This window comes from Terrapene carolina, unplaced genomic scaffold, assembly GCF_002925995.2.
Source record: "Terrapene carolina triunguis isolate 2854851 unplaced genomic scaffold, T_m_triunguis-2.0 Scaffold69, whole genome shotgun sequence".
In the NCBI taxonomy this organism is placed as follows: domain Eukaryota; kingdom Metazoa; phylum Chordata; order Testudines; family Emydidae; genus Terrapene; species Terrapene triunguis.
The window spans coordinates 55,515,567-55,532,666 of record NW_020664420.1 but is presented as its reverse complement, the minus strand read 5'-3'; the positions used below and the strand labels follow the sequence as shown (position 1 = coordinate 55,532,666).

General features: G+C 44.2%; 1 protein-coding gene across 1 annotated transcript in view; it reads right to left on the bottom strand.

The window, feature by feature from the left end:
- Positions 1-6,072: 6,072 nt before the first annotated feature.
- Positions 6,073-17,100, bottom strand: part of FAM174A (family with sequence similarity 174 member A) — a 39,640-nt gene continuing 28,612 nt past the window's right edge. The window contains exon 3 of the mRNA XM_026649186.2: positions 6,073-6,645. Coding sequence (XP_026504971.1) covers positions 6,642-6,645 — 4 coding nt within the window. The 3' untranslated portion in view covers positions 6,073-6,641. The remainder of the gene's footprint in view (positions 6,646-17,100) is intronic.

Below are 17,100 nucleotides of genomic sequence, written 5' to 3'. Positions count from 1 at the left end.
CCTTCCCAGGATAGAGCCCTAACCACCTAGCTTAGAGTCACTCTCTCTCTCTGCCCCAATGACTGTATAGGCATATACTAGCAGCTGGAAGCCTGTGTTGCCACACAGATATAATTCATAAAGTCCTGTGTGTAAAAAAGCCAAAAATTGCTGAGAACTTAAAAATGGGATAGTAACAGAATGTGAATCCCAGTGATGGCTGAAGTTGGTGATATTCTAAACAAAAACATTCTGCCATTCTTTAGCTGTTTCCATCTCTTCACATTGAAGTACCAGTAATTATTCTAGGCTTTGGTGTGATATTGTGATGCATGGCTTGTGTTGTGCTGGGAGAGTTGTGTGGATTTGTGTGTGTGACAAACAGGATGTGTGCTGCCATGAGTGGCTCTGTGCATTTGGGGTTATGGGTGCTGGTTGTGTTGTTGTGTGGGTGGTTGTGCTGATTTGTATCTAGGAGGTTGTGCTGGGCTCCGGGTTTGGGGGGGCTTAGGACTGGGGATTGGGATGCGGGAGGTCAGGGCTCTGGGGTGGGGTCGGGGATGAGGGGTTTGGGGTACAGGAAGGGGTTCCGCATTGGGGCGGGCTCAGAGGTGGGGCGTGGGATTGGGACGCAGGGTTGGGGCACGGACTCACCTCAAGTGGCTCCTGGTCAGCGGCGCAGCCCGGGTGCAGAGTCAGACTTCCCGCCCGTGCTGGCACCGCAGACCACACTGTGCCTGAAGCGGCCAGCAGCAGGTCCGCTCCTAGGCGGAAGGCAGGCACTGCCCTCCCGCCCCCAGCTCCCATTGGCTGGTCCAGCCAATGGGCTTGCGGAGCTGGTGCTCAGGGCAGGGGCAGCATGTGGAGCCCTGTGACTCCCCTGCCTAGAAGCTGGACCTGCTGCTGGCCACTTCCAGGGTGCAGCACGGTGTCAGAACAGGTAGCTGGGCAGCACCGCCAACGGGACTTTTAACATCCCGGTCGGCGTTGCTGACCAGAGTGACCCAGTACTGGGCTGCGACCCGCACTTTGAAAAATGCTGGTCTAGGACTTTTGACATAACAGATTACATGCCTTAATGTAGCTGTATTTTATTTAGATGTAATTCATAACGTCAAAATGGCTACGAATTTTAACACTGGATGGAAACAGACAATTGCAATTAATCCCAGTGATGATTCAACCTGGTGATATTCTGAATGAAGAAAGCCCTCAGCCGTAATTTTAGCTGTTTCTTTCACTTCACACTGACCTCTACTGACATAATAGGTTTCAGAGTGACAATCCTGTAACCATATTATATAGATACAAAGTGTAACAGCTCCACATCAAAATACCGCATAGCTTCTTAGGCTTGGTCTACACTAAACCCCCAAATCGAACTAAGGTACGCAACTTCAGCTACGTGAATAACGTAGCTGAAGTTCGAAGTACCTTAGTTCGAACTTACCTCGGTCCACACGCGGCAGGCAGGCTCCCCCGTCGACTCCGCGGTACTCCTCTCGTCTAGCTGGAGTACCGCAGTCGACGGCGAGCACTTCCTGGTTCGACTTATCGCGTCCAGACAAGACGCGATAAGTCGAACCCAGAACTTCGATTGCCAGCCGCCGAACTAGCGGCTGGGTGTAGACATACCCTTAGTGATTAAGGCACTCACGTGGGAGACTGTTGGGTATAAGTGTGTGGAATCACCATTACCCTACCTCACCCTCAGCTATGTGAATGGCACCTAAGTTCCCTTAAAAATCTAGTGCCTTCCCCTCAACACACACATCAAAATGTTCTGTTAATGTCAAAATTAACTGTTTTGACATTTGCTTTTTTCACTCTTCTTTCCATCTGAAACAATTTGCTGAAATCAACATGAATTCATGAAGTATTTCAGTAGACCCAAATCTGCATTTCTCAGCCAAAAAAGTTTCAGTGGAAAAATTCAGCCCAGCTCTAACTAGAAGTAGAAGAGCATTTCTCCCCATTGAGATTTCTAGAAATACTGTAATGCAACAATTGGAGAAAAAGCAGGCATTTCTATTCCATTAAACACACTATTTTCATGTGCTTTCAATAAATATTACTAGTAAATCTCCATATCACATTGAGACACCGTAGCTATTCATATGGGCAGATTACTATCATTGTTTAACAGTGCAATTAATCGTAATTCTTTTTTTTAATCACTTGACAGCCATAATTAGTTTGTTTGCGCTCTTTAATTATGGTCTTCAGCTCTGCTAGCTACATAATTTGTGCGCTCTTAAATGAGGTCATAGATTCCAAGGCCAGCAGGGACTATTGTGATCATGTAGTCCAGGGGTGGGGAACCTTTTTTCTATCGGGGCCATTGACCCAGAGAAAAAAATCAATCGCGGCCCACACACAAGTAAAAAGCAAGGGTCTGATCCAAAGCCCATGCCATTGACTACCCCGGTCTTTGGATCAGATGCTGTGATGCGGTTCTCATCATAAATCAGCCCTACCATCCCCTGGTGCTGTTGTGTGGCTCTTCTCTGAATTTCCCCCGGTTTGTCAGTATATTTCTGGGGGGCCCAGAGCTGAGTGCAGGATCCCTGGGATGTTGGGGGTGAGGGCAGGGGAGGGAACTCCTCCCCAGAACTGGACCGAGAGGGGCTGTCCTCTCCCTGCTCCGGGGTGGTCGGCCCAGTGGTGTAGCAAGGACGGGACACTTGGGTGGGCCCCGACTTCAGGTGGGTGGGCGATGGGGAAGAGGACAGATGGATTGGGGCCGCCTCCCTCCCACCCCCTCCAGCTGGCCTTGGAGAGGGAGATTGACACTCTGGACAGGGGCCCTCTGGGGCACCAGGTGCACACCCAGCTCCAAGAGGAAACACCGCTCTCCAGTGGCAACGGCTCCCGTCCCAGTGTCTCATGCTGGGCCTGGCTCCCCAAGCAACAGGCCTACCTTTTTTGAGCATTCCTCTGCCGCTGCTGGGCTGCCGCTCATTCGCCTGCCATCCTCCTCCCACTGGGCCAAAGGGGCGTACACAGGAGCTCTTGCCAATTGGGGGACCCTAGAAAAATGGGCACTCCTGTGCCCCGACCTGCTCCGACCCCCTGCCCAGCGCTCCTGCCGGGGAATTGGGTCAGGATGGGGGGCTCACCCCGCTCTGTCCACCCGGTGCACCAGGCAGGCAGTGGGGTAGGGGGCTTGCGGGCTGGCAAGGCCCCACACCTCCACCCCGCTCCCCGGCTGGAGTGCCAGGTGGGCAGGCGGAGTGGGACGAGCCCCCCACCCCACTCCGCAGGCCAGATAAAATTAATCAACGGGCCGAACCTGGCACAGGGGCTGTAGGTCCTCCACCCCCGATGTAGTCTGACCTTCAGTATAACACAGGCCATAGGACTTCCTCTGATAATTCCTAAACAAGATGTTCTAGACTAACATTCAATCTTGATTTAAAAATTGTCACTGATGGAGCATCCATCATGACCGTTGGTAAATTCTAACAGTTACTTACTCTCACTGTTAAATGTTTACACCTTATTTGTCTTGCTTCAGCTTCCAGCCATTGGATCATGTTATACCTTTCTCTGCTAGACTGCACAGCCCATTATTAAATATTTGCTCACATGAAGAGACTTACAGCTTGTAATCAAGTCAGCTCTTAACCTTTTCTTTGTTAAGCTAAATAGACTCAAGAAGAAGCTCAGTCTTTCACTATAAGGCATGTGTTCTAATCCTTTATTCATTCTCATGGCTCTTCTCTGAACACCCTTCAATTTATTAACATCTTTCTTGAATTGTGGGCACCAGAACTGCACACAGTATTCCAGCAGCAGTCACACTAGTGACAAATACAGAAATAAAATAACCTCTCTGTGACGTTGTGCAGTCTATATGGTTTTATAAAAATATGGTAATGAGTAAATATAATGTAACTGGAATATGATTCATGCAAAAGGTCTCTTGTAAGGTATCATTACAAAGCTTATAATCTACTGAGTGCGATCATCCTATTTGTATAAATGTACCACTCTTGTATCTGGGACTAGAAATATGAACTATAACTCTGAGGGCCTATTGTAATTATGCAAAGTGTGGGCCATTAATGGTGGTTTGGAATCTTAATGGCTCCCATCACCAGGACAATGGACTGGGGCTCTGTTTGCAGGCAAGCCTTCCTGTGAGTCAGGCTGGTAGGAATGAAGGCTTAGGGGGGTCTTACAGTGACATGTGATCATGTCACATGAACTGGAATCCATCTTTAACCTGGTGCTTTTTCAGTGTGTGTGTGTGGTAGGGGGGGGTGGGGGGGGGGGAGGTGGAAACCCAGAGAGACCCAAAGGATTCCCGCCTTATGCAAAAGATATATAAAGGGGTGGAACAGAACAAAGTGGGAGAGCCATCATGAAGAATCCCCTCGCTACCACCTGAGCTGGAACAAGAGCTGTACCAGGGGAAAGAATTGTGCCCAGGCCTGGAAGGTGTCCAGTCTGAGGAAAAAACTTACTGAAGCATCTCTGAGGTTGAGATTATCTGTATTCAGTTTGATTAGACATAGATTTGCACATTTTATTTTATTTTGCTTGGTGACTTTGTTCTGTCTGTTACTACTTGGAACCACTTAAATCCTACTTTCTTTATTTAATAAAATCATTTTTTACTTATTAATTAACTCAGAGTATGTATTAATACCTGGGGGAGCAAACAACTGTGCAAATGTTTCTATCAGTGTTATAGAGGGTGAACAATTTATGAGTTTACCCTGCATAAGCTTTATACAGGGTAAAACGGATTTATTTGGGTTTAGACCCCATTGGGAGTTGGGCATCTGAATGCTAAAGACAAGTACATTTCTGTGAGCTGTTTTCAGGAAAACCTGCAGCTTTGGGGCAAATAATTCAGACCCTGGGTCTTTGTTGGAGCAGACGGGAGTGTCTGGAGTCCTGAGCTGGCAGGGAAAGACAGGAGCAGAGGTAGTCTTGGCACATCAGGTGGCAGCTCCCAGGGGGGTTTCTGTGATCCAACCCATCACACACACTACTCCTACTTATGATCCTTCGATGCATAAACATAGGAATCTTATTAGCCCTTTTGGCCACAGCGCAGCTCATGTTCAGCTGATTATCACCACAAACCCCAGAGTCACTTCTTCCCAGGATCCAGTCCCACATCTTGTAAGTATGGCCTACATTCTTTGTTCTTAGATGTATACATTTATATTAATCATTAAAATGCATATTGTTTGCTTGTGTCCAGCTTACCAAGTAATCCAGATGGCTCTGTATCAATGATCTACCTTCTTCATTATTTACCTCTCCCCCAATCTGTGTCATCTGCAAACTTTCAGTGATAATTATGTTTTCTTCGGGTCATTGATAAAAATTTTAAATGGCATAAGGCCAAGAACCGATCCCTGTGGGACCCTACTAGAAACAGGCCCTTTCAATGCTGATTCCCAGTTTACAATTACATTTCAAGACCTATCAGTTAGCCATCTTTTAATCCATGTAATGTGAGCCATATTAATTTTCTATCATTCTAATTTTTTTTTTAAATCAAAATGTAATGAAGTACCAAGTCAAACGTACTTAAATTTCTGTAAGGAACTACATAAACACTGTTACCTTTATCAATCAAACTTGTAATCTCATTGAAAAAACATCATCAACTTAGTTTGGCAGGATCTTTTTTCCATAAACCCATGTTGATTGACATTAGTTATATGACTCTCCTTTAACTCTTTATTTACGGAGTCCTATATCAGCCACTCCATTAACTTGGAATATCTTAAAGAAAGGATTACAGGCTTAAATGAAGGCTTCTTGCTCTACCTTTGTTGGGTGGCTTTGAATACCAAGGACCAGATCTTCAGCGGGTGGAAGTCAGAGTAGCTTCACTGATGTCAATGTAGCTATACTGATTTACATTAACTGAGAAAGTGGCCCCTGGAGCCAGAGTCTCCACTCTGATACACCAGCTTTACGTCAGTGTGACTGCATTTGTTAGAGAAGCCAATGGAACCATTATCAGTCATAACTGGTTGACTAGAATGGCCATAACATTACCATATTTCTCAGGATCCTATCAAAGGCAACTTTAAAACCTGCATAAATAAAGTGTCATACAAAATGTTAGGAATATTGTAAACATTTTATTGGTGCACTTGGCAGTTTTAAGTAATGTTTACGTACAGCAACTCACATTCATTTAGTTAAAAATTTCAAACAAAAAAGAGGCAGTAGTTTGGCACAGAGCTTTTTCAAGATAGGGAAAGAATCTCAACTAAACTACAGAAAATCTAGCCGTACTACAGAATTCACACATACATAAGATGATGTTGTTGATACGGACTTAAAATATTACATTGGCAAAAATAAGTGAACATATTCCAGATTGGTATAGAAAAGTATACCATACATATACACAAATAGGGAATTAAAATAAGCAGAAAATACCCTGTTTTAAAAGGGACTCTCTTTTCCAAATAGTTTTGAATTTTAGTGTAAACCCCTCTGAATTTAGAGTATTTCTGTATATACAAAGAGGTACAACAAATTGTTATAGTATTTATTGCAACAAACTAAGCATACCATAATATACACTATTTAAATACCCCCCCAACCCTGTTGATATATTGGCTTCTTATTCCTCCTGCATAACCTCCTCTTTCTGTTGATTTCTCTCAATGAAAGGCACATACTTATCTGCAATAGAACAGACAGAGGTGGTAATCTTTAAACACATACATTTTTAAACACCTTTAAAAACAAAAGAAATTAAAATATTTTTGCTCTGACTAGTTAAACTTGTCCAAAAACCTGATAAAATACTGATACTGATAAAAGAAGTCTGCATCATACATAAAATATCCTTCCCTAGATCTGTTATACTGTATAATGATGAAATAGTGCATTTTAAAGTATGATTATTTCTCCATGCTAGGTTTATCTTTACAAAAAGAATAGTTTAAAGACTTAAGATTCTATAGTATGTACTGCACAGTATGTATTGTATTTAAGAACCAAGGATTTGTCAATCTGATTTCTTTTAAACTCTAATATTAGGTTTCCACAAGATTCAAATACACCAAGTCTGATTCCTTTCAATCCAAACATGTTTACTTATGATCTACTGAAATGCCCTATTTCTAAGGCCTGGTCTACACTAGGAGGTTATGTCGAATTTAGCAGCGTTAAATCGAATTAACTCTGCACCCGTCCACACAACGAAGCTATTTAGTTCGACATAGAGGTCTCTTAAATTCGACTTCTGTACTCCTCCCCAACGAGGGGAGTAGCGCTAAATTCGACAGGGCCATGTCGAATTAGGCTAGGTGTGGATGGAAATCGATGGTAATAGCTCCGGGAGCTATCCCACAGTGCACCACTCTGTTGATGCTCTGGACAGCAGTCCGAGCTCGGATGCTCTGACCAGCCACACAGGAAAAGCCCCGGGAAAATTTGAATTCCTTTTCCTGTCTGGGCAGTATGAATCTCATTTCCTGTTTGGACATCGTGGCGAGCTGAGCAGCACTGGCAACGATGCAGAGTTCTCCAGCAGAGATGGCCATGCAATCTCAGAATAGAAAGAGGGCCCCAGCATGGACTGATCGGGAAGTCTTGGATCTGATCGCTGTGTGGGGCGATGAGTCCATGCTTTCGGAGCTCCGATCGAAAAGACGGAACGCAAAGATCTATGAGAAGATCTCTAAAGCCATGGCAGAGAGAGGATACAGCCGGGATGCAATGCAGTGCCGCGTGAAAATCAAGGAGCTGAGACAAGGCTACCAGAAGACCAAAGAGGCAAACGGACACTCCGGATCCCAGCCCCAGACATCCCGTTTCTACGAGGCACTGCATTCCATCCTAGGTGCGGCCGCCACCATTACCCCACCAGTGACTGTGGACTCTGAGGATGGGATATTGTCGATGGCCGGTTCCTCGGAGATGTTAGCAGACAGGGAAGATGAGGAAGGAGATGAGGAGGACGAGGCAGTCGACAGCGCTTACAACGCTGATTTCCCCGACAGCCAGGATCTCTTCATCACCCTCACAGAGATCCCCTACCAACCGTCCCCAGGTGTTAACCCGGACCCAGAATCAGGGGAAGGATCAATCGGTAAGTGTTTTAAACATGTAAACATTTATTTTGAACAGAACATTAATATTAACAGTGTGTTTTTCATGATTTGTTTGCCCTAGGCGCTTAACGTTTCAGTCCTTGGCAGTGCAACTACTGCAAAAAAATCTAACAATGTCCGGTTTATCATGATTGGTTTGCCCTAGGCGCTCTACTGTTTATTCCTTGCCAGTGCAGCTACAGTAAAATTCGGTCTATATGTCCGGGGATAGAGCTGAAATCCTCATGGGACATCTCCATGAAGCTCTCCTGGAGGTAATTGGAAAGCCTTTGCATGAGGTTCCTTGGGAGAGCGGCCTTATTGTGTCCTCCACAGTAGGAAACGTTTCTGCGCCAGGCTATCAGCAAGTACTCCGGGATCATTGCCTTGCAGAGCATGGCGGCATACGGCCCTGGTCTTTGCAGGCTTTCACAAAGCATCCGTTCTTTCTCGGTCTCTGAAATCCTCATCAGAGTGATGTCGCTCATGGTGACCTGCTTTGAATTAGGTAGGGGAATGTTAGTATTGGGACTGCTTGCCTGTTCCTTTACAGAACTGTAACCGGCGGTTTACAGCCACGCGGTGGAGGCGGGAGAGGGGCAGCATACAGGGATCTTTTCCTGGGACAGCCGCGAGGGGGTGGGACAGGGGCAGAGTTCATGCTTGCCGGATTGCTGGCAGCCGGAACTGGCCAACGCTAGGAGCATTGCTTTGAACGTGAAAGGAGGCCAGTGCTATTATTAAAGTTTTAAGCAGCCACAAGTCTACAGCTTACCATGTCAGCCTGCTACCCAAATTCCGCTGTCCTGCCCCGCTTGTCAGATCTGCACTGCAAGACCCCAGGCACTGAATGCGAAGGCCGAAAATTCGACCTTGTCCTGAGTGCGCATGTGATAGGTGCTGTGCATGGTCTTGTTCACAGAGAAAGACTATGTTCTTTGTTCACAACAAAATTTATCTTTCCGAGGAATTCACTCCCTTTTTCCCATCCCACAGCTGCGACTGTTTCCCGACCTACCCTGGCATCACACTCCCAGAGGCTAGCGCAGATTAGGCGTAGAAAGAAAAGGACACGGGACGACATGTTCTCGGAACTTATGGGCTGCTCCCGAGCCAAGGCAGCCCAGCAGACCCAGGGAGAACATGTCCCAAATCCATCGATCACACATTGAACGGGAGGAGAGGTGGCGGCAGGAAGACCAGCAGGCGACTCAAACGCTGCTTGGACTAATGAGGGAGCAAACGGACACGCTCCGGCGCCTTGTGGATGTTCTGCAGGACCGGAGGCAGGAGGACAGAGCCCCGCTGCAGTCTATCTGTAACCGCCCTCCCCCGCCACAAAGTCCCATAACCCCCTCACCCAAAGTCCCAAGAAGGAGGGGCAGCAGAGTCCGTGAAAACTCTCACTCCACCCCTGCAGACCGCTCAAGTACCAGAAGGCTGTCATTCCCCAAAATTTGATAAGTCCTTTCCTTCCCGCCTCACCCAAGCCCCCGTCCCAGTTTCATCCCCTAAGTGTGTAGTTGCTAATAAAAAATACGTTTCTGTTAATTACTGTTTCCATCATGTTCTTTTAGAGGAGAGTCTGTTTGAAGGGGGGGGAAGGTGGTTGGTAATTGGACAGGACAGTCACCTTTACCAGGGTACAGACGCGGGGGCAGGTTCAGTAGCAGGTCACACACACATTGCAGTCACTAGGCACCCTGGTCAGTCTGTGAGGTGGTTTTCATGTTCTGTGTGTGTGTGTGGGGGCTATGTGACTTTGTGGCGGGGGAGGGCGGTTAGAGATCTTATGCAGCGGTCCTTAACCTGGATCACAGAGCCACGCAGCAGGGGATCTGTAACCGTCCTCCCCCTGCCACAAAGTCACATAGCCCCCACACACAGAGTCCTGAACAGGAGGGGTGGCAGGCTCCGTTGAAACAACCAGTCCACCAGTGCGGACCACTCTAGGAGCAGGAGCCTGTCATTCCTCGAGTTTAGAAGCGTCATTTGCATCACTACACTACACCCGCTCCCCACCACAGTCTGCGTCCCAGTTTCAACACTTTACTGCGAAAACAGTAATAAAGAAAACTGTGTTCATTAACAAATTTCCAGTGATTTTATTTTTAAAGGTGTGTTGGAAGGGGGGGAACGGGGTGAATGGGGTATGTGACTGGAGAGGATAGTGAACATTCACTGGGTAAGGAAATGTGGGCAGGTTCAGCTTCTCTGTAAACAAACTTAATAGTCACAGGTTACCCTGCTCACTGTGCAACCTAGCTTTCAAAGCCTCCCAGATGCACAGCGCGTCCCACTGGGCTCTTCTAATCGCACGGCTGTCTGGCTGGGCGTAATCAGCAGCCAGGCTATTTGCCTCAACCTCCCACCCCGCCATAAAGGTCTCCCCCTTGCTCTCACAGAGATTGTGGAGCACACAGCAAGCTGCAATAACAATGGGGATATTGGTTTCGCTGAGATCCGAGCGAGTCAGTAAGTTTCTCCATCTCCCCTTGAGACGTCCAAAAGCACACTCCACCACCATTCTGCACTTGCTCAGCCGGTAGTTGAAGAGTTCTTTTTCAGTATCCAGGGCGCCTGTATAGGGCTTCATGAGCCAGGGCATTAGCGGGTAGGCTGGGTCCCCGAGGATGACTATAGGCATCTCCACATCCCCAAGAGTTATTTTGTGGTCCGGGAAGTAAATACCTTCCTGCAGCCGTCTAAACAGACCAGAGTTCCTGAAAACACGAGCGTCATGAACCTTGCCCGGCCATCCGACGTTGATGTTTGTAAAACGTCCCCTATGGTCCACCAGTGCTTGCAGCACCATTGAAAAGTAGCCCTTTCGGTTAATGTACTGGCTGGCCTGGTGGTCCGGTCCCAGGATAGGGATGTGAGTTCCATCTATAGCCCCACCGCAGTTTGGGAATCCCATCGCGGCGAAGCCATCTATGATGACCTCCACGTTTCCCAGGGTCACTACCTTTGACAGCAGTACCTCAACGATTGCGTTGGCTACTTGCATCACAGCAACCCCCACGGTAGATTTGCCCACGCCAAAGTGGTTCGCAACTGACCGGTAGCTGTCTGGCGTTGCAAGCTTCCAGAGGGCTATGGCCACTCACTTCTGGACACTCAGGGCTGCTCGCATCCGAGTGTCCTTGCGCTTCAGGGCAGGGGACAGCAACTCACAAAGTTCCAGGAAAGTTCCCTTCCGCATGCGAAAGTTTCACAGCCACTGTGATTCATCCCAGACCTGCAGCACTATGTGGTCCCACCAGTCCGTGCTTGTTTCCTGGGCCCAGAATCGCCATTCCACAGCATCAACATGACCCATTGCCACCATGATGTCCTCGGCGCGGGGTCCCGTCCTTTGCGAGAGGTCTGTGCCACTCTAAGACTTCATGTCCTCACCACGCTGCCGTAGCCTCCTCACCCAATTTCTCAGCATCTGCCTCTGGAAAAGGTGGATGATAAGGTGCGAGGTGTTGACAACGGCCATAACTGCAGCGATTGTCGCACCGGGCTCCATGCTCGCAGTGCTGTGGCGTCCGCGCTGTCACTCACCAGAAAAGTGCATGAACTGATTGCCCGCCGGCGCTTTCAGGGAGGGAGGGCGGGAGTGACGGTTGGATGATGACAGTTACCCAAAACCACCCTCGACACATTTTTTTCCCCAGAAGGCATTGGGGGCTTGACCCAGAATTCCAATGGGCAGCGGGGACTGCGGGAACTGTGGGATAGCTGCCCACAGTGCACCGCTTCCAATATCGACGCTTGCCCCGTTAGTGTGGACTCACAAAGTCGAATTACTGTCCTTAGTGTGGATACACACGTTCGACTTTGTAATATCGATTCCACATATTCGATTTAAGTAAAATCGAACTACTCTCGTAGTGTAGACATACCCTAAGTAACAAAGGCTTTTTTTTTTTTGGATTCACAACTTCAGCAGTAAACTTCATGGCTGGCTCACATCAGGAAGTTTCAGCTGCACAAAGCAGATGCTTGCTCTTGTAAATCTTGTTGATGAGGATACTCTGAGGGCTATATTCTAACCTCTGGGACTTTTGTAAGTAATATGAATGCCAACAAGTATTCTCTAACACAAGTTGTCAGGTGTTTGTTTTACACTGTGTTCTGTTATTTTAGAGAACCAGTGTGGCAAGTCTTTCTGAAGGAGCAATCTACAGCCTTGTATTTTATCTGTTCTGTAAAATAAGACAAAAACACCTATTTCTCCATGACATTTGTCTACAGCTATCAAAGTATCCCACAACTGATTGTTATCGGGAACATGGTTTCAGTTTTCAGTACTGCTGGCTGGCTACTTATATGTATGTCAAATTGCAGTTCCAAATCAACCTCAACTAACTCTACTAGCTCAATCATTTGTTTCAGGGGACAGTTCCAAATTGCCCTCCTTGTTCATAAAGCCCTCAATGGACAAACTCCAGCCTACCTCACATACTTTTTCTTTAGTCCCCTTCTACCTAGCACCAGCCTCCCCACAATTATTTCACACAAACTTGACATAGTGCAAGCACCTAAACCTTTGTAACTCCTCCCAGCTAGAAAAACCTGTAGGCAATCTTAGGGCTGGTCCACACTAAGCCCCCAGTTCGAACTAAGATACGCAACTTCAGCTACGTGAATAAAGTAGCGGAAGTTGAAGTATCTTAGTTCGAACTTAAAGGTACTTACCGCGGGTCCACACGCGGCAGGCAGGCTCCCCCGTCGACTCTGCCTACTCCTCTCGCGGAGCAGGATTACCGGCGTCGACGGCGAGCACTTCCGGGATCGATTTATTGCGTCTAGACAAGACGCGATAAATCGATCCCAGAAGATCGATTGCTTGCCGCCGAACCAGCGGGTAAGTATAGACGTACCCTTTGCCTCAGGAACACCATTTATTTTCAAAAAGTTATTCTTTCTTATTTCTCTTGTTCACGTCCATTTTTTTATTTTAAATTAGGCAACTACTTAACTCCAATTTGTTTTTGGATAGTTAACAGATGCTATACAAAATGAAATCATATGTCAGTCACTGGATTCTTGCAATACTGAAGTACACCCTACATACATTATAGCCAGAGAATTATCCTTAAATATGAAATTTTCTTTTGTGTTACAATTTTAATTTCACTGTAGCATGTGGCAATTTGTTTTTACCTAAACAATAAAAAAATAAATGAATCAGTCTGTAGAACAGAAAAGGGTTTATCCATTAAAAAAAAAAAGTTTTCCTGTACAATCGAGGTTGGAGTTGCAGCAGATCTCTATGATAAAGATTTTGTGCACATCAACAGCACCAATGATTAAAAAAAACATTGGAAGTAAAATTACATCAGTAAGCCAGATGTTCAGATGCACCAGGTGCCTTCTGTACAGGCATCTGCAAGATTCTCCTCCTTCCCTAAATCAACTCTCTAGGCCTTTAAATCCTTACCTGTCATTCCTTTAAGAATAATACAGATCCTGATAATCATTAAAACATACTGTTTGAAAAGTGACGAGTTTCAAAAGATTTAATTAATTACACCAGTGCTTGCCACGAACCTACCAAAAGTCTAACCAGAGTCAACATGCTCCTAATCATGAAGATGCACTTTTTAAGTATCCTATACCCAGGTTTCAAATTTCTGCACTAACCCTCCAAACAATGCCACTGAGCAGCAATACTCAGTAAAATGCTGTGTGTAAATGGCAATGTTAATTTAGCAGCAACTATTTGAAATTTTACTCTATAGAGATAACTCAAATGGTTTACCTGAACAAACGATGTAGGAAAACATTGCAAGACAAGAAAAAGGGGGAATGGGGGGAAGAAGGAAGGGGAGAAAGAGGGGTCCTAATAAGCTGCTGAATCAACCTCTTGCAAAGGTTGAGAGTTTCTCTATTAGGTTAAATAAATTGTGCAATATGAGAGAATGTAACAAACCTCTGAGTAACGTAGATTTTCAAGATTAATCTTTTCTTATATTATTGACTGGATGAAATTGGAAGACCCTGGAAGCCACTTGCCCTAGCTTTTCATCCTGAGATGGTGGCTCAAGGCACTTGAATAATGAATTAGGACTTTGTAGCTCTTTCCTTTGCAAGACACATAAAAGAACAAGTTCAGTTCTCTGCAACACTTTTACCTTAAATATGAATGTTTAGCAGGCTATTCTCTTTCGGAGATATTATTTATGCTATGTCTGTGTTGTGTACATAGTACAACTATGATTTTCTAAATTGGTTAACTGAAACTCTAGGTAAGTGATACTCAGACTGAGGCTCGTGAGCCGCAAGTGGCTCTTTAATGTGCTGAAAAAAAATGCAAAAGACACATGATATTATAACAATCTGTGATTTAATTATTAACCAATTGGGATGCTTTTACTATGTTATTAACCAAGGATAGTTGATAAAATAATAATACTTGGTCAGTCATTGTGCTGTAAGAATAATATATAGACAGATATAGTAAATGAAACAATTCACACTACGGTGGCTCTTTTGGGTAAGGTTGATAGCTAATTTGGCTCTTAGGTCTGAGTATCACTGCTCTATGTTAACTTAAGTTTGGTTAGGTTGTCCAGAGTTACTCTGTCTCAAATCACTATTCTTGCAGAACTCAGACTCTGCAACCTAGTAAGCTCTTGAGGTTTCAGCCTTGTGGAGTATAGCAACTCTACAGAGCAGACAGTAAGCTGCAGTCTCCTTTTACAAAAATGGAAGCAAGCACCTGTGATTGCAAAACAGAGCATGAGCATGATATCACCACCTTCCTGGTATATAATACAGCAAGTATAGGATGGGTCAAAAATCCCTTAATCCATGTAAGAATAAGAGTATTTAAAAAAAAAAAAAGACTGAAGATAGACAAAACTGAAAAGAAATTTTGCTTTGGGCTCTGCAAGGACGTCATTAGTAACACAGATTTTTAAAAATGCTTTTCTATCTAGGTTCTGATACTGTTCCAATCACTGTGGCACCTAAATCACTTCAAACTGTGAAGTATATAACTGATTTCTAAGTGTGTAACACTTTCCATTGCATTGCTAGTATGGTGCTATAATCATTGTTTTACCATGGAGAAGTCACATTTTGTTAAATTTTCTTATAAAAATGCCACCTCAAAGTAGTAGTGTGAATTTTACAATGGATAGTCTCTTTGTATCAAACAACTGCATCAAGGGACAATTCTTACTTTCAGATTCATGATATGGTTGGTTCCCATAACCATCACTATTTTCTTTAGTTTTCTTAGATTCAGAACAAAATAGCTGGTTCTATTTTGTGGTTGAAGCATCTTATTAAAATCTTCAGCAGCAAGATATGTTCCCCATTGTGTTACTTATTTACATTAATAGCTGCCAGAATATATAGCTGTATAAGCAGATAAATTAAATGTGGGTAACAGCTGTCATTCTAAAGACAACAAAACGTTTTTCAAATGAGCAATTTTAATTATTTATTTTATGAATTTAAGAGTTTATTATCTCTGAACTGTTGGAAGGAAGGTTCCAGCTTCTAGCCACTGCCCTGGCAACCTAAGTTCCAGAGGTATATTTTGAAGGGGAACAAATATGATTTACAGTACTGAACATCTCATTAAAACTGACTAGATATTTGGTACAATCCCATTCAGATTTAATCAACTGTCAAATTTGTCCCTTTGGTTTTTGCACTGTACAGCAATATATTTAGCTCTCAGGCTGCTAAGGACGCCCATATACACCTTTTACATCACACCTTTTTGGCTGGCAAAATGAAGGCAGCCTTGATTTTCCAACACACTTGTGTCAGCAGTTCTCTTCTCCGTTTCCTCCTCATTTATTCTGTCAAGGGAGAAAGATACACTGCTCTACTGCAGATACTGCAATCTGCTTTGCACTTAGATTTAGGTACTTCATGACAGGTTGCATAGCTAAGAGAATCTGTGGCAATTTAACTGTTTTTAATGAAGATGCTTTGCTGAAGACCACCGAATTATAGGATGTGAGCAATCTCAGAAATGTCTAAGTCTACAATGAAATGACAGGAATACTATGAAAAATTAGATACAGTAGTATTAAATTAATTAGCTCTCATATAATGGAATAATTTACTAAATATAAACATACTGGTTTAGAAGACTTACGGTCTAAGTGTTAACATTGGGCAATTTGATCCATAAAGATAGAAAAATATATGGAAGTCATAAAAATAGAGGCCTTTCTAAATTCTAAGCACCAAAATAAAAAAAAAACAAATATTGAATAGTTACAATGACTTTGAAACCAACCTAATAACTACCAAAAAGACAAGAAAAGTAAAGGTGTTAAAAAAATAGGGCACAGAAGATGGTTTCTCTTAGTGCACAGTAAGCTTCAATGGATTTGATTTTTGGCATATTTGTAGAACGTGAATTAAGTTTAGAGAATGACCTACAAAGGTAGAAAGTGTGATAGTGAGAACATTTGATACATACACTGCAGTGTCAAAATCTAATATAATCTGCAAAAGATTTCTAAGAGGAAAAAAATTAGACAGTCATGCCAAAACAAAGAAAAATATATACAGGAAATAGATGTGTATCTGTACTTTTGTTTTCCAAAGGTAATTCCTGCATGTGACAGATTGGAGCGGTCTACAGCATTACGTTTGACAAACATTAATCTGCCTCACCACTATGTGAGAGACAAGGTGGGTGAGAGACAAGGTAATATCTTTTTATTGGACCTACTTCTGTTGGTGGGAGAGAAGTTTTTGAGCTTACACAGTTCTTTTTTATATGTTGAGCTTAGTATTTTAAGCTGTCCTGCACCAGCTACACATTTCTTTTAGATCAGATACTGTACTTCTCGGCATATAAGATAACGTTTAATCTCTTCATGAAGCAGAACTTGAAAGCATTTCAGATTCCTCCTTGCTTTACACAAGACTCATTTACAGGAGTACAAAGTAACTTTACAGCCGCAGATGCCAAGAATGGGTATTTGTATCTAAGCGCAGCTTAGACTCCTTGTACACTTGAAAAAATTTAAATCATGCCACCTCGTTGGCATTTATTGGAAAGCCTATTAAA